Source organism: Anneissia japonica, unplaced genomic scaffold (genome assembly GCF_011630105.1).
Source record: "Anneissia japonica isolate Jap-2015-1 unplaced genomic scaffold, ASM1163010v1 scaffold287714_len2871179_cov188, whole genome shotgun sequence".
Lineage (NCBI taxonomy): Eukaryota > Metazoa > Echinodermata > Crinoidea > Comatulida > Comatulidae > Anneissia > Anneissia japonica.
The window spans coordinates 2,598,678-2,620,900 of record NW_022755542.1 but is presented as its reverse complement, the minus strand read 5'-3'; the positions used below and the strand labels follow the sequence as shown (position 1 = coordinate 2,620,900).

At 32.4% G+C, this 22,223-nt stretch overlaps 1 protein-coding gene across 1 annotated transcript in view; it reads right to left on the bottom strand.

Moving 5' to 3' along the window:
• LOC117123694 (rRNA N6-adenosine-methyltransferase ZCCHC4-like) overlaps positions 1-22,223 on the bottom strand; it is a 56,780-nt gene that overhangs the window by 1,449 nt on the left and 33,108 nt on the right. The window contains exon 10 of the mRNA XM_033269708.1: positions 20,847-20,976. Within this exon, the coding sequence (XP_033125599.1) occupies positions 20,847-20,976 (130 nt within the window). The remainder of the gene's footprint in view (positions 1-20,846; positions 20,977-22,223) is intronic.

The window sequence follows — 22,223 nt, the reverse complement described above, 5'->3', positions numbered from 1 at the left end:
TGATGCGTATATCTAAGTAGGGCGGCCAGAGATTGTCACATTGAGGTGGGGAAAGGAGGCTAAGTCTGTCATTTTTAAATGCTTTTTTAAGCTCATTAAATCCTGGTGCATGAATCATTAATTTGAGAAAAAAACCTTTTACTTTAAAGAAGCAAATCTATTTAGTAACCCACTATACAAATAATAATGAAAACAAATTAATTCACATCTAATGGCAAGATCACTCACTAATAAGCCATCTAATGGTTTTCAAGAGATGGTGGGTGTAGCCACCCAGCCTTGAAGTTTTCCACCCAGTCTAAAGCTAATTTTATGGCCCTCCACTCTTAATAACCCATTTTTCCATCCACTCTTATTATTTAGAGTTTTTTAATGATCATCTACCCACCCTTAAAATGTATATCTCCCACCCTTAGTTTTCTACAGCTACGACCCTGCTCTATTGAAGGTTAAAAGTAAATAAACATATAATCATACAGCTTATACAACTTACACTGTAAAATCATGGAGAAAATAAAATAGGTTTTATTTTCTCCATGGTAAAATCATCTGCATTTTTACAGGATCTTCTTTACTCAACAATTGTTGATTGTTATGGTGACACTCTATAGAAAAGGCTTTTTAATTCTATTGAAAACAAAATTAATTCACATCCATCAACAAGTGCACTCACAATAAGCCATCTGATAGTTTCAAGTGCTGATGACTATGTCGAAGGTCAAGGCATGAAAACAATCATACAACTTATACAATTGTCTGATTTATTAAAGAATGTTATTACTCAAGATTTATTGATCTTTAAGGTGACACTATAAGGCTATTTATTACTATAAAAAATTCACATCAATCAGTGCACTCACTAATAAGCCATCTTTCAGTTTGAAGTGTGCATTACTATGTTGAAGGTCAAGGTGTACTTGTATAAACAATCATAAGCTTAAACTTATGCATTTTGATAGGAATTTACTATTCAACATTTTGTTTACCTTTAAGCTATTGACTTTATGGTAAAGTAGCCTAATTCTGCAACAAATCTTCAATAACAGTAAACTTAACTAGTTACCAAACTGAAGTACAGGGTATTACGTCACTGACGTCAAGTAATGTGACGGTGCCACATATACCATAACGTATGCTCAATTTCGTTAACTATGTGATGTTTACTACAACATACTATGTCGAATACTCTACAGTAGAACTATCATTCAGAATTCTTATTGGCACAGGTTTGGAAGTTGAGTTATTTTGTGCAAAAAATCCTGATGTTTTACAAGGTGTGATGTAACTTGGTGGTAGATAATTGACTTAAAATTAAAGAGTCCTGGGTTCAAATCCTGTTAGATGACAGGACAAAAACATTTTCCACGGCCAAAAAATAAATTCACTCCCTAGGCCTTATAATATAAATTTGATTTATATTGGTGGAGCACCGTGTGTGTATGTTTATCTTTTGAAAATAATTGCCACTTATAATTTAGTAACATCGTGGACGAGTACCTAAACTGAATAAAATAAAATTATTGAACTCAAGAATTTTGAAGGCAAGCATCTTAACCATTAACCAACTCCTCCACTCCAATGCAAATAAAGTTATTGTTGTTATTATTAGTTATTATTAATATTTATTTTTATATAGGGACTGGATGTATTTTGTAGAGGTTTTTGAATTTTACCAACAAACTATAATTAAACTCTGGACTCAAATTTAAGCAAACAAATTGTAGATAGTTCGTCAGTGCTTACAGTGAGGGATCGGCATAAAAATGGGTCAGAGGGCCAACATGAATTTTTGATTTAACACTGAGGAAATGAAATTTCCAAAAATACTTCATGCACTGCTTTCATACCGCTTTATGTTTAGTTTTAATATTACTTTTTACAGATTTACTATACTATTGGTAAGGCCAAATAAAAAAAATTATTGTGTTCGCCACACCTGACCGACCCAAATTTTACGAAATTCAGGGTCGGCCTTTTATTTTCTTTATATATTTGTTTTTTCTTGACTACAAGGAACAATATTTTTTTTTCATGAGCTAATAAGGCTGAAATAGCCTTGGACTAGGCTAGGGGGCCACGACCTTTGCCTATTTTGGTGCATGGTACGTGATGCGAATCCAAAACTGTTGTACTATTTGTGTATTTTCTACTTTTTAAGCGTAAACATATTTTTGGTTAAAAAAAAAAAAAAAAAAAAAAAAAAAAAAATTTCCTACTGACCTACCCATTTTTTGGATTTTTCCCCAAAACGTGGCCAAATTTTTTTTTTTTTTTTTTTGGCCTAATACTATTAACAAGATTAATATTTTCAAAATCACCAGGGCGAGTTGAGAGTGTGCAATTTCCTGACATTAAATCAATATCATTACCAGACAGAACAGGAATCAAACAAAAACCTGGCAAAAACATTGTCGGGGTTCGGTACACCAAAATCTGGTATTAATATCTATATGCAAATACAAAGCAGGGAAGTTATGTGAATCTATCACAAACAGGATATAGTGTATTTCTGTTTATTGGATTCGGAAAATTTGGGGGTTTCCAGTTTGCACTGTATTGACCCTTAAAGGTGTATTTCCTTGGTATAAGATTGTCTTAGTGCTGTAATTTCTTGAATATTTTCATTTTTTTTTCACTTTTTACACCCATTTTACCATTTGAATATATGATTGAAATGCTTAATGGCTAAAGGGATGAACTGAACAAGTTTTTAAACCTGTTGGTTGATTCTGTATCTCATTTTAAGTTGATAAATTATTTGATGCAGTTCCATGATTTAATATAATTTTTTGTTAGAGGTGTACAATATGTTATATTGAGCTATACACATAAGTATCTTATTTCTTCGATAATCATTGCTAATATTCCTGATCTTTGCTCTTCACACAAGACACATGCAGACTTTAAGAACATTTACAATCTTCTTTCGCACAAGAATAATGTGTAGTTTCATTGACATTGTCGTACATCTTTAATCAATTCAGCCAAGACAAATTTGCTGATGAGACAGCAAGAGAGATGTAGGCCACAGGCTTGAAAATAAGACTAGAATGAACTTTGAAAGGAAGGAAAGTGGAATGACTAAACCGTTGAGGAGTAAAATTAACATCCCATCTTATTTATCTCTATTACCGATAAAACAAACATTCAAACTTCATTAACTTACAGTAGAAAAAACACTAAAAAAAACAAAAAAAAAACAAACTTAAGTACTGATTAACAATTTATAGGCCCTATATTACTTATTTAGTTATTTTCAATGATGCTTTGAGGGGGTGGTCTATCCTGCCAAAGCAATGACATGTTTTTCTGATTATGCCATGTTCCCGTCTAACAATATCTTGCAAAAAACCCTACCAATAAACACACCAGAAAATTACGTACCGGTATTTGTAAACAAGTTCTCGTAATCTTGAAAGCTCTGATCTGCCAACAGTTTCTAGAGCCCCTCATGAGGGCAGTATAATAGAGGCAGTAGATTTAAGATCTATTAATCAATCAACTATTAATCAATTAGCCTCAGTATAACAGAGGCAGTAGAGCTAAGAAGACCTCATCGGAGCTAAAAATAGAAAATGATAATTCCATTAAACAGATAAATTCCATTATTAAGTCCTACAGTAACATTTGTTGTGTTGCGCAAGCATACTGACAATCTGAAATGGGGGGGGGGCCAGACAATAACACATAGTTCGGTAAAATGATTACTGCATGGATAAAATTCATGGTATGGTGTCAAGTATATTAATACAAGGCTCAGGAGGAAAAGACATTTTGTTATTAGTAGTGTGACAAATGAATATTCTAATAATATTTGAAGAAATTTCTTAGAATGTCTAATATAAAGATAGATATTTGAATTTTTCAAAATGGGAGGGAAATGGGAGTTTGTGGCTTCTTTTCACTAGGGTTTGATTATCCAGAACTCGGTATCAATATCTCATTAGCCAGGGTTTCAAGTCTCCAGGAAGCTGTCTCCCAGAAATCAGGACGGCCTCCCAGACTCCTGTAAGCAAGCAAGAAACTCCATAAAAATGGGAGGTGTGTTATCTCGCAGAAGTAATTTCTTCAAAATTGGGGACCCCTGCATTAGCTTTACCAATTATTTCTTCTAACACTCCTCCATTGAATATTAACTTGTACAACATATATATTTTTACCCCTATGAAGCCTGGCTTTAAATAAATTTAAAATAAAGAAATTAGCCCTTTGAAACATCATTATACGTAAATATAAAAGAATACACTTTTTGTCTGAAAACTCTAAATTATAATGATTGAGTTTCTTCATTTAATTTAATTTAATTTATTTTCTCACATAAAACAAGCTTAACAAACAAACAAATATTACAATTAAAAATACAATGCGAAGAAGGGATTCCAAAAAAGTAAACTGAATTAATATTGAAGTTTGTCTCCCTGAACACCATTTCAAATAAAAACCATAGTACAATTTACACAGATTTAGGATATATATAATAAATTAAGCATATATATATATATATATATATACACACACACACACACAAGTTATATGTCGGGAGTATAAAGATTAGGATTTAGAAATGAATTTTAATTAATTGGCAGAACGTCCCGATTTTCAGAAGGAATAGTATCCCAATATCGTGGACAAAAAATATTAAATAATTTAATACAGTATTATTATATATATTATTAAACCACTAGTTTGAGAAAAAGAGTGAATAAACTTCACATGATCTGTGTGACGAGTATTGATTGTAAATATATGAGTTTGTTGAACATGGTCAACAATGTAATTTTTAAAGGCATTAAATAATAAATAAAATCAAAGTAATAGCTTAATTCCAACCATCTTTGTAAAACTGGCCACTGGACAGGATGATTCCAACTAGCCAGAGGGAGGGCAAAAGTATGATGGAATCACCACGACTATTGGTATCAATGAAAAACATATCTTGGAAAGAGTGGTAAACATTCATGTCAAGTTAATACATACCGAGTGAAGTGTGAGGTAATGCGGAGGATGTAAATGTATTGCAAATCATAAGCATGAGGTAAAAATTAGGTTGCAACAAGGATCATAAATTAGATCATACTCATCGAACTAAAAAGAACACTTAAAAAATAAGGTCTCCCTCCAATTAAACACCACTTTGGGGTTTTCATGGTCTTTTCAGCTTTGGTGTTTAATTTGGAAAAATACTAAAAAGATATAAAATAAACATTTATCTGGGGCTATGTGGTCTTCAATTGGAGTTTCTATCATTGTAGGGGTCTTTAATTAGAGGGAGACATATACTGTTTGTTTGTTTGTTGTTTGTTGACTTGTTGCAACAATGAAATTCTATATTAGAATTAGCATCTGACCAGAAACAAGTTTCTAACTTTTGTGGGTTACACTGAAAATGACTTTTGCAATAAAAAAAAAACAATTTGAATATCAAATGGTTGATAAATTTAAAAACAGAAGAACCATATTATTTAGAAAAAAAAAATCATAATTTAAAAAATAATTTTAATTCTATTGCATCCGACAAGTTCAATTTTCAATGTTCTATATTAAAACTAAGTCGATTATGGAGAATAAATGAGAGTTAAAAGGGGAAAAAAGAGTTCTAACTAATTTTAATCCAGAACCTAAAGCTTGAATGGTAAGCATTTCAACTGACGCTACATTCTCCACATGTCTAAAACCTCAAATAGTAGTAGTACAACTAAATTTCTAAATTAATCTAGTGAATCCAGTGGAAGTTTGAACACTGTAGAACTAAATCCAGATGTTAAAAACTTATTAACTTCATATTGATCAAAACAACTTCCGCGATGAAAAAGTTGGAAACTGTAGTGTATGCATCTGGTGTTGTACAGACGTTCATCAAATGCCATCTTTGTCGCAGGATATTTGACGTTAATGCGAACCAGCTTGTCTTTTGCGAGTGCAGTATAAAAAAAATGAAGTAAATATGCTAATGAAAAAAGACATTATCAAGAAGCATGTTAACAAAACTCCTGGAAATAGTTCTGATTAAATTAAGAATCTAACTATATTATAATGTTCACATGCTAATATTAAAACAATAAGCAGTATTGAGACAAACAACAAAATTTAATGTTGTACAATATTGAATGAACCAAACTACATCCTATGAAAATGACTGAAGATAAAATTGTGAATTACCATGTGAGGATCTGAATGTTGCAAAATCGCCCTGTATGCTAATAACATTAATGTGCATCCCCTATGATAAGTCCAAATTTTTGTCATTGTAACTAATGTATTTTATATAATAAAACTGACCAATTATTAATTCTTATAAGGTATTTATTTGTTGAGAAGAGTTTTGGAAGGGGGGGGGGCATTTATTCAAGGGAGGTGTTAATTCGAGGCAGACATTTTTTAGTGTAAAATGGATATGTACAGTATATACTGAAATAAACACTCCATAATTTCACTGTAAATGTGGAACAACTACAACACATAAAACATCGTCAAAATGTGATATTTTGTGATCATAAAGACTTACTGATCCCAACCAGGTTAGAAAAAAATGTTAGTCTACTGGAGTATAATAAATAGAATGTGTTGAGAATGAAGTTGATTCCATTAAACTTGTTTACATCATTCAGAAAGGGGGGGGGGTTATTTGGGGGAAAAAAATGAATGCCCAGGGGTGTTTATTTAAGGGAGGCATTTATTCCAAATGAGGCTCTGAACGGGGTGCTTATTCAAAGAGGGCATTTATTCGAATATATACGGTATATATTAGTTATCTATGATGAACAACTCTAGACACTTTCTTCACTATATTTTAAGATGAATTGTATTTTATAACAAACTACTTTTTTTTTGTGGTAAAAACGTCATATTTCAACATTTCACACTTTGCTATGAAGATTATGGAACACAAAGGAAAAAGGAAAAATGATGAAAGCATGGTTGTAGGACATTATGTTTGCATATCTTCCAGAGGGACGTTATGAAGAAAATCACGCCACAAAGAACATTGACCTGAGATTTGACAAAAAATATTTTGCAAGTCTCAAAGGATAGTTGGATGGACTTTTAGAACCTAATGGAGTTACCTGGAATTTAACCTCACAAGCACAAAGTGATGAATTAATCCTTTGAAGTTAATGTAAATAAATAGTAAATCAGATGTTGTGGCCGGTAAGATAGCTACAAAAAAAACTCCCGAATCCAGAAGCAATCAATCAGAAGGTTTTACACAACAGAAGTAAATAAATATATCTAGCCAGCAATGCTATGCTCTGTTGGACAAACATATAAAGCAAATCAGTAATTTGCGACATTGATTTACTGGAGTGAATAAGACAATACGCCTGATTGGTTGATGAGAATTTTCCTTAACAGCTGATTGGCTAAGAAAAATGCTCAGTGATTTCTAATGGCCTAAAGAGGAAATTTAGTAGATATCATCTGTTTATTTTTTGTAGTTGCTGCTCTTGGTGTTTTCGGGTAAAGTGAATTTGAAAAGTAACAAATTATGAAAACAACAACTGATATTCAATTACGCTGGTCATGAACCTGTCAATTTAATACACAGAAAATATATCTTCATAAAAGGTAAATAATAATTGGTAGATGTAATTTCATATTATGATTATTATTATTATTATTACGCCCAAGGCCAAACAGGAAACTTAATCACTTTTGCAAATGGCATACTGTACATATATGCCTTGACAAGACAAACATAAAAACAAGATGCTCTACATACACAAAGTCACATTATGAGGCTAAAGAAGTGGAGTTGTTTTGGTTGAGGAAAAAATCCTGTTACAGTGCTACCATGACAGGTATTGAACTCAGGATCGTGGGATTGGAAGACAAGCACCTTAACCATCAAGCTATTTACCTCTACTTCAAGTATTTGTATCACTCCTCCAATGCTTTGGTGATTTGTAAAATGGCAATTATTAAGATAAAATCAATGATTAAGGTATCAAATTAATCAACCAAAAATTTAAAAGTGCATGCCTTTTTTTTTAGTTATATCATACAAGCATTTTGGTCTTCTTCTTGTGGAAAATATAAAACAATTTGGGTTGGCTGGGCTTGGGCAACACAAATTTGTTTATAAACTTATAATAAATTAACAGAAAAGATGAGTTGTGATACTGGAAGCCATTACCAGGCAAGCATTGTTGAAACTTTGGCATCTATCAACCAACTATAACTTTTTACTAGAACGTGATGTGGTCTTTGTGGTATAAGGCAAATGTATTTTACTTTACTTATACTAGTTTTGTTATCCTTTGGGCACAATGTGAGTTATACTGGCAGGCTTCCCATTTTACATTAAGAACTGTGCAATAGTGTACTTGGTTGATCTTTGCTGCTTTGTGGTCTGTTAGTGTACTGTAGGTTCACAGTATATATTTTTTTGATCTTCTTTACTTTGCTGTTAACAGCCTCTATTCTCAAAGTGAGCATTATATAAATCTAAAATTATTATTATTAGTAATAAACCTGTATTAACCAAAGACTTTGAACTGTATTCTTAACAAATGCTGAAATATATGTTAATATTGGTTTTGGTGTGATCAAAATTTTTCAATTAAAGAAACACATATTGTAATATAATACTGTATATGCATCCTCTAATTGTGTCAAGTTCCTCCTGTGTGCAATGGAGTGTGGTGGAAATAATTATATAATAAATAAAACTATTATGCTTCTACTCTATTATTTGAGAATTCTGGGAAAATCAATAATAATAATAATAATAAATAAATATCATAATTCCAAGGTCATTTGAAAGATAGAAAGTTAGGACATCTTGTCTACTAATGAAGTTAAACTGTAAGTAAACAAACAATGAGAGGAAAGTTCATTGTGGTTGAGTCGTTTCATTTGAGGCACACGCCCATTCAATTTGGTTACATCCACCTGCTGAGCAACCTGAATGGCACCCTATGTGTGTTAGGAATTCTTGACGTGACTACGCAATAACCATATAGGTGACTTCTGGTTGGATACAGTAGCGTATTTGCTGTCAAACTGCGTCATCGATCATCTGCTGAACAAGCAGACGACATTAGGTTGTCAATTCTAACGCCTCAGAAGTACAATGGATATGAAAAGCACATCTTTTGATGAATGCTAATGAACCAGTAATTGGTGATCTGAAAAATGTGTGTTGCAACAGTTGAGGATGCTGATCATGAACCAGTGCAAAATGATATTTTAAAATTAATCTAAAAACAAATAACAAATTAAAAAATGCAGTATACAGAGTCCATCAAACCGAAACACCAAGCAAGTTCATGATAATTAAAAAATGAACAAGGTGAGAATTTTCAAAAGTTTTTGCTACAATAATTTTTGAGCAAAAAATTTAATAGATATTATAAAAGAGTTTCAACTCTCTTTGAGTTTGGTTTTACATAACATTTTATACATGATTCAGAGATCATGAACTGCTCCATGCTTTGAACAACTTGTTAATTATTACAGTATCTACGTGGTGTACCGCAAGCATTAATATATATTATTACTTTGCCATGCAAACCTTCAAATAAAAGATTATATACAGCTGTATAAAATTGTTAGAATTTTATATAAATATTGATTGATTCAGCTGTTTCTAAAAGAAAAAAAATAAAAATCAATGAATTTAACATTTAAATTTAGAGAAGCAATTGGTGTTTGACAAATTGAATTAACATGAATATTTTTACAGCGGGTTAACTTATAAAAATGTAGATAAGAATGATATGAGACAAAAGATACAATAAATCAAATACAGTATTTTTATGAAATTGGTTATGATTCAGTGATCGCAAGTTGACAGGACCAATGACAAGATATTGTTGGTTGCTTGCAATGCAAAAGGTCCAACGGAAAGACAGTTTACGAAAACAGCGTCGAGTCAGTTCCCGACGTCTAACAAACCTTGGCAGTGCGGTCTCGTGGGAAAAGAAAATCAAAACCACATGACTCTGCTATGCAAATGCAAAATGATATTTCAACAACATTTGACAGATAGTTACACTGAAATGAAAGCATAGAGGATTAATAACCACATGAGATGTTTTAATACTCACTGGATTAAGAAAAGATTAAGTATCAAAATATCTTGGGAACTATGTGGTTCATCATCTGTACATCTTCCTATACTACCAGAATCTTCTGCCACGGTTTTAATTAACATGTATGGCTGTATTCCCAAAAGGATTTCGGCAACAAATACACTTGAAAACTTAATCTAACACTTGTGTATTTTTTTAGTAATACAGACTGAAATGTTTACATTTTTTGTGACTCAAAGACAACAATTTTGAAAGTCTGTGATTCGTGTGTGATATATACGTTTACAACTGGACATGTTAGCAATTTGTTCACTTTTTATACGTTAGGTACGATAAAGAAGAACTTTTCAGCATGTGAATAGAATATATATTTTATATGAAAAAAATCAACTTATGGAACCCACCAAGATATTCACCAAGAAATTATAATCAAAAAACATAAATTTTAATAATTTTCACAATACAAGAAAGTATCAATGCATTTTCAACAATGTATAATAATATAACATATGTATTACAATATTTTTTAAATGCAAATTAATTAGTATCATAATACAGGTCTCCATCCAATTAAAGACCATTTCTGGGACCTGGGCTTACATGGCCCTTTAGCAGCTTTGGTCTCTAATTAGAATAATAAAAATAAGACATTTGATAATATGGCACCATAGGAAAGTGGTCTTTAATTGGAGGTAGCCATTAATTGGAGGGAGACCTGTATTTGGATTCTCTTGGGTACAGTAACTCTTGGGTTACTATAAGAAGAACACTATATCTTTGTACACAAGAAGTAAAAGCACAGACTACACTAGTACTAGTACACTTATTGTAAGACCGCAACTTGCAAGTGAAATTTGGAATGCAAGCAGAAAATTAGAAATGTTACAGAGAAACTCTGACAGATTTGTGTTTGCCTACTATAAAAGAGAAATGCCTGTTTCCTTTCTAGTTCAACAACTACGATTTACCCCACAAAGGTTGTATAAAATCCAACAAGCAACCATGATGTATAAAATTCATTACAGTATAACCCTGATAACATCACTCCACTATCATGCATCTAGGGCGCTACACGGGCCGGGGGGGGGGGGGGATTCGTAGGAGAGAAAAAAATTTTTTTTTAAATTATATGTATTTTGCGCATATTAATAGACTCTATAAAATCGATTAAATAAGCTTGAAACCCCTAATTTGTCATACTTTCGGGGACCACTTTTGAAAGGTTTTTAGCGGTGCCAGACCACACCCACTATTTCCTCCTGGGGGGACATCAGTGCATGAGTTTTGCTGCTCCAGTCAGCAGTTGCTGTGACTCCTACGTATGGCAGTGAAGTTCTGTAAGTAAAGAGATGCTGGTAGTGCACCTTCAGTTTAATTTATTTTCGTTTTCAAGCACTTTATTTATTTGATCTGACTGGCTGCAGACATCACTCTTACATAATCATCCCAGTTTTAGCTGATCTCAGCAGTATAGGGATTACTTAACAAAGAACAAAGGATTACTATCAGGGGTTTCATTAAGGTTTATAGTAGGAGGGGAATGAGTAAGAGTTACAGAAGATATCCTTGGAGTCTGGGGGTTTTAATCCATTGCTGTGGGTTACTTTTGTATCCTTGGGCAAAACACTTTACGTACGCTTTAACTCTCTCAACTCGAAGTATCTAAAATGGGTACCTGGTAGGTTTGAACACCAATGTACTGATTGCTAGCTCCATATACTGTATGTAGGAAATATTTACCTAACTTACATGTTTTGAGCCACAATTGCTCTGGACTTTTTTTTTTTGGTAATATTAACCAAGATGCTGGTTAATTTTACCATAGTTAGTCCAGTGCAAACAGCCCTGGAATCTTTCTCACGAAAACCTACTGAGACGAGCAGTTAGTTCAACCAAGTGGATTGTGCCACTTGGTTAGTGTTAGCACAACAAATAAATCCAATGCGTACACGAATCTCGGTTAAACTTTCAAAGTCATTTTGAGCATTACTCAAATGGATGTGTATCATTACAAGGATTAGTTCCCTCAATAGTTTATTTTCATGGCTCGTTTACATTTCTTGCAGTAAAACTAAACAACTCAAAAAATTTAAGTGTGAACAGCGGTAAGATTTATCCATTAGAATGTTACACATGTTCTTGGTAATATCTTCCCCTCTAAGTTTAGTGCGATTGCAGAATCTTCCAGTTTATGATAGGATGATTTTAGACATACATTTCATAAATAAAAATCAAATTAAATTAGCTGACAGCCTAAAAGCAAGTATTATCAGGAGACATTTTTTATTATCAAGGTTGAGTTGAATTAAATCAAATACAAACTTTCAAACTCAATATAATGTGAAAGCATGTGGTATCTGTAAAACTGCGGACTTCATTTGAGATATCTGGACAGACTGACCACTTGTTGTGTCCTTGGGCTAAGTGCCTCATTTGTACCAATTCACTCCACCAAAAGTGTTTATATGACAGTACCTAGATATGAATTGCATGTTGTACAAATAATTGTGGCACGACTGGAATATTCCCGAAGGGAGTGGGAAGATTTCACATATTGTGCATGTTCGGCTATGATTCAAGTGACTGGTAAAGCTATACCAACATTTTTATTATTATTAATGTATATCGCATAGAATGGAAAGATTGGATTGGATTTAATTCAAACGAAATTCTAAGGAGTGTATACTTTGTGATGGGAATTGAGCTGGGGGACCAAATGAGCTTCACGGATCAGCCAGGAGTGGCGCCAGCGTGGGGCCGTCGGTGAGAAATACCGCATTTCGCTGGGGAGAAAAAAAACATTATATTTATTTTCTACATAATAGTTACCCCTAAATTAGGCTTCGCCCTCAGCCCAATTTCAAAAGATTTTAGGCCTGACCACACCTACTTTGCTCTTGGCGGGGGCCACTGGCCTCCATTGGGGACATTGGACCTCTTGTCGGGCAAATCCTGGTGCCACCCCTGGTTCAGCACACACAGTAGCTACCACCAATTTTATCGACAACGGGTGTACATATAGACAAGGTTATGCATAGTTTATAGTATATAGTACCAGTATATAGTTTATTTTTTGTAAATTAATTAAAATTTGTAAATAAGTCAATATTAATGAATAATGAAATTCTTTCTAATTTTATTTTATTTTTTTGTATTTTCATTGTTTTATCAATTTTCAATTTCCGCTTTGTCTTACATTTCAGTATTAATTCAATCGATGCATACCTTGATTACAAATAAAGATATTTTGAATTTGAATTTTAAATTCATCATAGCATTTACACTGCATATACTCTTTAACGAATGTTGACCAGGATGTCAGGCCTACCTAATAATGAACTCAAGTTTATCAACCAAAATCTATGAACCTTTCGAAAGTGTCAATCAATCTTAACAACTGATCAATCAGAACATCGATAAGGTTACGTGCTTGCCTGAAAAACAGACACGTGTCCCACAAAGGCATTTGTATACGTACACTTACGCTCTTTCTATGGGACCTAAGCAACAAAATCCAAGGGGCGGAGCTTAGCAAAAAGGTTCATCATTAATCGTTTCTAAAATTGTCAGTGTGTATACTTGCTAAGAAATTAATAATAATAATAGTGTAGTTTTATATAGTGCACATATCCATCTAAACAACTCTCGTCGTCCACCACAGTGTCAAGTTAATTCAGACACTACAGAAAATAGAAGCCTTAGGAGTCAATATTTCTTTGAAAAATTGCCTTCAGGCAATTTTTTTTTTCCAGGAAATAATGGCTCCTTCGGCTTCTAAGTATTTTCTACACTATCCTCAGAACTAGACTATAATTGCATAATAATATTTCAATATTTATATGCACTCTACTTTCTATACATTTATACTTTGTGAAATCTAAATAAAGTATTGTTTTTAGAATCACATTCAATATAAAAATATGTTGGAGTCAGAAGTCTAAATCATTTTTTTGTTACTAGATGTCATTTCATCACTTGCTCAAGTTATAAACACTTTTCCTGTAGTATTCATAATGTCTTCAAATTCTCATCACTTTTAAGGATTGCATATTTTTTTTGCATAAAAAAAAGTTTCATGTTTTATTGCATGTTATATTCTATATTCGTATCAGCATTTTCAAAGGTTGTACATTTTTTAGTTGTAATCATTTTTTCTTGTATTAGTGCATTATAGCATGGTCATCTTGTCATCAGCATTTTTAAAGGTAGTACATATTATTTGGCGCTATAATAAATTTTCCTGCATGAATGTTTTATAGCGTGTTCAGAAGCTTAATGTAATTACAATAACATAGCAAACAATAATGATACATTCCTCCGAAGGTTAACAGAAGTAATTAGATTTGCAACATGATTTAGAAAATTGTAGTCTCATAGTAAAACGACAAATTATTGATAAATACAGAATCTGAAAGTTAATCCAATCAGAATACTACAAAAATATGCTCTCAATTATTAGTATGTCTTTCTATTTTTCAACTGCTATATTTTATTTAATTTTGTGATTAATTCAGTTTAATTGATATCATTCTATAGTTAAATGACATTTTTAATCTTATCAATTTGAGTACAAAATACTACAAATATTTATCAGAAAATTTATATGGTGATCATCATCATACATTGACCGCGGTCGTATTATAGACGACACTTGGACACGCCACATTGTTCTATCAGCCATTGCTAGCTCAAGCTCAAGAATGACCAGGCCAAACAGAGAGCAACCAACTTGTCATAAAATATATGCAAAACATATTAAAAATCGTAGGTTTAGTACACCATTTGTGACAACCTGTTAGCATGATAGGATATGGCCAAGGCCTTAGCATTACACGTCCTTCACCTGATGTTCTTCTGAGTGAAGGAAACATCCCATAAAAACATAAATACCAATACTGCATCCTTCATCAGCCATTAAAATTAGGTAATTATCTAATTAAGAAGAGCCATGAATAATTCCAAACCTTCTTGGGAAACCGGATCGAGGGCGGTTGTTTTTGAAACTTTCATTTGTTAATTGATGAATGTACTTTTTCAAAAAAGAGGATGGAAGTTTTGCTAGCGCTGTTCAGTGTCAACAATGAAATCATGTGCACGATTTTAACTGAAGACACATTCAACCTATTTTACTTGATTAATACATTTAACATTATCTGGTTTATATTGATATACACAATAAAGAAAAACATAACAATTATTGTTCAATAAATAAAAATGTTTAAACTTCTCTACATTTAAAAATATTTATTTATGTAACCACACCCAAAGAAATAGGAATGACAAAAAATGAATATAATATATAGTAGCTTGGTGCCTGCATTTTATTCCAAATTTCCCAGGTTCAAAACTTGTATTAAACACCAGATTCTTTTTTTATAACTACAGTTACACTTGCCTAAGTCAACTTTGCTTACCTCAAATTTCTAAGTCGATCTCGTTTTACATGCCAAATTCTTGTGTTTTCATTAACAAAAAGTCGAATTGTACCTAAGTTGAATAATTTTTAAATGTCATTTTGGATTCGACTTAGGCAAGTTCAACTACATCAAGGGAAACCATGCTGGATCATTGTTATACAATATCCATAAAGCTATTAAACTATCATAGCCAAAAGAGGTTAAGTGGAGTATCTGCTTTAAAAATAAATTACTGAGAAATGAAAATTGAAATAGTGATCCCAACACCGCAACACTCAAGTTTTAACATAGCTGTATATGAAACTTTAATGATAAGTTGAGGGTGCCATTAAAATGATGCTTTAGCATACTATGATTGGCTGAATCTAAGGCAGACATCTTGTATGGTACACATGCACATCGAATACATTTGAATTACTGCTATTAAACATTAAAACTGAGAATAAAGGTGATGTAAAAGCAGTGATTGGAGGTTTTGGAAGCTCACTGGAACATCAAAGTTTGGGTGCGGCCCTCGGTGTTAAATCAAAAGCTCACTTGGGCACTCTGATCGATTTTTATGCCCACCCCTGCTCTATGATAATATCAAAGATTGGCTTTATATAGGGTATGTACAGTAGTATTGAAAATTTGACTATATATTGGTCATTTCTAAAGTTGAATAAGTTTTTTCATGAACAGGAATATAAGCCGACCCTTCCAAAATTTTCCCGATTTCATATTTAATGAGGTAGGCTTATACTGGAGGAACTATGGTACATATAGAAAGGAAAGAATCAAAACCAAAATCAACAGCAAGTGTAACAGACGATATCAAATATTTTATGCCTTTTTCTTTAATATTGTAGGAAGGACGAGATTAAGATTAAATGAATTCAATAAATAAATGAATCAGTAAACACACATAACCAAACAACACAAGTTTCAGATAAAATCAAATGCATAATTGTTCTGCCTATACGCATATCCGTATTTTAATCAATTAATTTAAAATTACTTTTTTTTTTTACTTTAATAATTTAAATTGGCATTTCCTTTGTTGAAAAATGTTGGTGAAAAACAATAATACATATAGACATATTTAATTTCTTTTTTCTGATGTCGAGGTTGTTTAGTTAGGCAAGACTTTTTGCAAACAATGTTTAGCGAACCCGCCGCTGGCTAATAAAGATGATTTTGAATAAAAATATAATTATATTTTTGGCCAATGAGCGTAACAGTCGCCACAAAAAATGTTTTTATTTATTTTTATTAAGCCCACCGCTGCCTTGAAATCTCCAAAAATAAGATAAGTATATTTCTTCCTGATTGTATAAATTTAAAGCATTTAACCATTCCATCTGTTGACATTTAACAATAAAATTATATTTCTATTTTCTCCTCTGGGTGTTTTTGGCAAAAACCATTTGCTAAATAAGAAAACAAAATTTTATTTTTATTTTTGTTCCACCCTCATCTGACATCTTAAAAAATTTTTTTTTTTTAAATATTCACATTACATTTGTCAGCATTCAGCTACAATACCCCAGAATCAGTATTTGACCAATTTTAGGTTTTTTCCTGTTTATGCTATACAATAGATTTGAGAAAAATTCTATCAATAATATCAATTACCAAATCTAAATGAAAAGTATATTAAAATATATATTTTTTAAAATACACACCTTAATATTAAATTACTGACTTAAGAGTCTTTGAAAGCTGTTTCTATAAAACTTATATTGCTGATGATATCCAATGAATTAAATATGTATAACTTCGGCAATAATAATTAATTTTCATAAATTCAATCAATGTTAAATACCTAAAGAATTTAAATTAAAAAAAATCTCAATTTTGATTGTTAATGACAAATGTAAGGTTTTGCCAAGAGCTGGTCACAAGAAATAGCCAAAAAAGAAATTCAAGCTAAGACTGCTATTGGTTCTTCGAAATTAATGACTAAAGTGACATCAAGAATCTATTATATAGGGAAAGAGGTCACAAGATTAGTCAAGATGCCGGCTACAATTACGCATGATTTGGTAAGCTACGCACAGTTAATAACAAATCAAATTGATTGTAATTGTTTGTAGGCTAACAAATTACAAAAGCACTCATTTATAATTAATAGTGCTTTTGTAAACAGTCTCACTTTCAACAAATCAAAGACTCGCTGGTAGTACATCACACATATTCCCATGTATCGGCTGAGCACAAGCATCTACCAGGAAACAAATATCTATGGATCACATTCAATCAGGCCGCTTGAATCATTCCCAAGGGAGGACTAAATCCCATAGGATGTCGATATAGATAGTGATACTGGGGCCAGGAGCCAATTAGCTTAAAACACTGAAAAAACAACTATCTCGCCCACATCAGTCATTTTTAACATGAGCCGATCGCCAAGGTAAACAAGTTAATTAATTTAAAAGTGTTTCCTGCCTGGTGCCATGGGTAGCTAGTATAAGCTGGGAACTTAAGGATTAAGTTCACTAAACGTCAAATGTGGGCATATGGATTGCTATTATTCATCATTGCAAAAACAAGTGTTACATAGGTACTATACAAATAAAATAATGATTACAATTATATTAAATAGTTCAAAGAAAAACAAAATCACAGAAAACCAGTTAAGCTAAATACATATACCATCAACCATCTTTAGAGATATTAACTGTCACAGTATTTATTTATTTACAAATATTGAACCAGGGTGACACAATCAGTGGAAATCTTGCTAATGCGAGAATACTCCTGAGGGCGCAAACAAGCAGAGTAGAGTATGTCAGTAATCTTGAGTCACTGATAGTAGGTTCACGCTGTCAGAGAGGATGTGTTATATATGTGAGTCAAAAACAAACAAAAGTGTAACTGAGGATTGCCTTCCCAAAACCCGCATTGGTGACCAAAAAATGAAAATTGACTTTTTAATATATTTTTATTTTCCACATTGTAATGTTTTTTAAAATGATGAGTCACATACTGGAATCAACTTACTATTGCTATTAAGTTAAGGCTATGTTTACACACACGGCGTAAGGCTGGCTTAAGCATGGCGTAGTGTACACCTTTGTGTGTGAACTAGGCAGTGGCGCTGTTAAAGCCACTCACTACGCCACGTCCTTGGTGTTATTAACGCTACCTGCAGACCCCAGATTAGCTAACGCCACTGAGCTAACGCCAGTGATGCTTGAATGATTTGACCTCATTTCAAGAGATAGACCAATCACGATTGCAATATATTAGCTACTTTGGTCTCTTTCCTGTGCTCTCTATAAATGAAATGGTAAAGGGGTTCTTTTTCTATTGCATATCTTACTTAGTTATAATGTATATGATTTGTTGATCTTGTTTTGTAGGACATTTTAACCTATTTAAACTGTCTATTAAAACCTGCAACACCAACAATGCTAGCTGAAAAATCAAAGTAAAATTGTTCATTTAAAATACAATAATCATATAAGTTCACTTCGAACAATTCACAGATTTAAAAGTTTTACTGATACACTGTTAATTTTACTACAGTTAAGAACCCGTACATTATTTAAAATTTAAAACTATTCACCTATAGGTCTATATTACTACTAGTTTAATGCCAGCGTTAATATAGCGAACGCCGTTTGTGTGAACACTTTGTAATTTTAATCCGTGAATTAGCTTACGCCTGGCGTAAGCTACGCCAGTCTTACGCCGTGTGTGTGAACATAGCCTATGTGTAACAGATGGCTTTTCTGTACTAAAGTATACAATCCCGCCACATTCTTATGCTAATTACTCAGTTTAATAATAAGCGACAAACAGTAAACTGTTTTTTGGATAGCAAGCCTCAATTGAAGTGTAAAGGATGATGATGGTCATAGGCATAGGCTGATTTTGGTCTTGAAGGGGGAGGGGGCGGGGTGCGAAACGACCTGGGAGGTGTGAAACATTGAAAATACAGGACTATTTCCTTATTCCAATGAATACTAAATATAGTAATCATATTTAGTATTTTAACCCATTAAATAACTAACTAATTTGAAGTCATGGTGATGGAGATGCGTCCTCACCCAAATGCTTCAGTCTACACCTATGAAGTTGACTAGCAGTAACATCACTAAGATTAGAAACAAAAATTTGTGGAAAGTGAAATACCTATACGGAATACGAGCAAAATAAAAACATAATCTTACACTTCAATATCATTAAATAAGGGACTTGAACAAAGTTAACATAACCAATTCAGTAATTTCTTTTACCTTGGCTGTTTTATATAATTTGACACAAGTTTGATATCAGAAGAGACATATTTGAATAACTGTCTCCCTTGAGGCACTGGATACAGTACACAAAATGCAAAACTCACCTTAAAATTTGAATGCAATTATGAACCAACAAAGTTATACTATATAAATTATATAATATTAATTACTCAACAAAATATATCTAAATTATTTGTAGAACACACTTTGAATAGGGGAATAAAAAAAAAAATCCAAAAATGTTTTTCCGAACCCCCCCAAAAAAATGTAAAAATATGGAATTAGAAAACCCATAGAAAGCCTTGACCTTAATAATCATCATAAAAACATCAAAATTATTTTGACAAACAGGTCAAACTGACACGAAAAAATATGCCACTTGTTCCCTCCTTTCCTGTTAAATCTGAAGAGCCAATTTTGGCGTTAAGTATATTCATTACCGTGGTTAACAACCTGAACATGAATTAATTTGTGCTTAATAACCAGAACATGAATAAATTTAACCATAATTGCCAATATTACTACCTACCACCTTCAGTGTTACAGCCACTATAAAACATTTCTCACGGTTGTATTTATATAAAACAAAATCGTAAAAATGGAGAATATATTTCGAAATAAGTTCTAAAAGTTCAATGAGTATGGCTAATTGTTGCGCAGGAGCAATTAGTCAAACAATATTACTAAAAAGATAATAAATTGCAACGGCACTATTCAGATTTTAAAGATATACTTTGTGTATTGAGTTAAATCTTAATTTAAATAAATATTTTGTTTGGTAACTTTGTATAGCTGTTAGCATCCAAATGAAAATCAATAACCTGAAAAATTGACAATAAATGGATGTATAAATAACAGTTTCCAATTCTTTTGGGCACTAAAATTTGTTGTAAAAATCTCCATAAACCAGTGAAAATATAAAATACCTTTTTTTAACAAAAAAAATCTGTGTCTATAGTGAAAACTACTGCTATATTATTGAAATTTTTTAGTTCTATGTATAAATATTAAAAAAATATATGGATAATTGATATGGATTAAAAGGCACACAAGAAAATCCCCTTACAACTCCACTCCTTCACACAAATAGAAAAAAAAAATATTGATTATATAGACACTAAGTACATCTGTCTGAGCCATAGTACTGTGTTTAATTTTAACAGACTTACTTTTTCTCCCTATGAGGGCAGTATTTACGTTTGTGGTTCAACTTTCCACAGATATGACAGCCTGTCCTGAGGTCATTGCACTTGTGATTTGGCAGCATACACTGTTTGCAGGTCTGACAATGAATCCTTACTAAGAAGACAAAAAATAATCATAGAAAATAAGCGAGTGAACAGTGTCATCTCAGTACAAGGTCATATGATGCAATTGTCATTGAAGAAATGTATTTTTCCCATGGATCAACATTTCAATATAAAGGAGGAAATAGTTCTTGGCCTACGAACTTTAACAACTCTTAACTTTTAATCATTTTTACATTCCCTACTTATGCTTACTGGCAGAAAAATTGCAACATGTCATTTCTTTTCAGGATAAATAAAAAATATTGGTGTTAACTGAAGTAAAACAGTTCAACATAAGTTAGTAAGATTTTTAAAATTGAATGCGATGCATGCTGGAAATCAATATGTTGGTGAAACAGCAAGGGTCCCTAGTAATCAAAAGCAATGAGTGAAATTACTTTCAGCATTTGTAAAATATTACTAGACATAACTATTATATGGTAAACAAAAATAAATGTACACTAAAAAGACTTGAAAAATCTAAAAAAGCAATAAGTCTAAGAAAACACAAAAGAGACTGAAAAATCAAAGAATCAATAGTCTCCAATGAGTGTTCAAAATTCCCAGCAGGCGTCCAAACAAAAGTTTAAGAACATGCACCTTTAAATGCCCAGAAATAGCATTCTCAGGCAGTAACACTATTTTCAAAGCAGTGTTCCCGGACGAATAATTGGTTTCTTTCCCGACGAGGGTCTTGGCCACTCGATGTGGTCCTGTGCGATAGTGGCACAACCACTGTGCTGGGGCGAACACCTCCACAGAAAATAGCTAATAACTTAAGGTTATAAGTTAGATAAGTTAAAGTATCACAATATAATTTTTTAAAGGAGCAGGTTTCATGTGGTGGAAAAATTCAGGGTATTTAGGACCATAAATATTTAGGACAATCAATCAACATATAGTAAAGGAATTGTTACAGTTATAAAAGCACCTGTTGATCTGGATATATGTTGGCCAAACCATTTTGCCAAGTGGTACAATATATCAGAATGAATGTATCTGGGAGATATCATATATAATGTCCATAGGGAGAAAAAGTATAATTCATATAAAGGCCAGGTAAATAAAAAAAATTGTCTCTTGTTCCAGCTTGTTTCCTTTCATAAAGCTACAGCTCATTGGTCTGTAGTTGTCTAAGTACAACATAGTTGGTCTAGGGGACCTACGTGAAGACATTTATATAATCTTGGTCCCTCTTCAATCCATCCACCGATCTTAGCTAGAGTGTTAGTTTGCACAAAATATATAAGTGGGCAT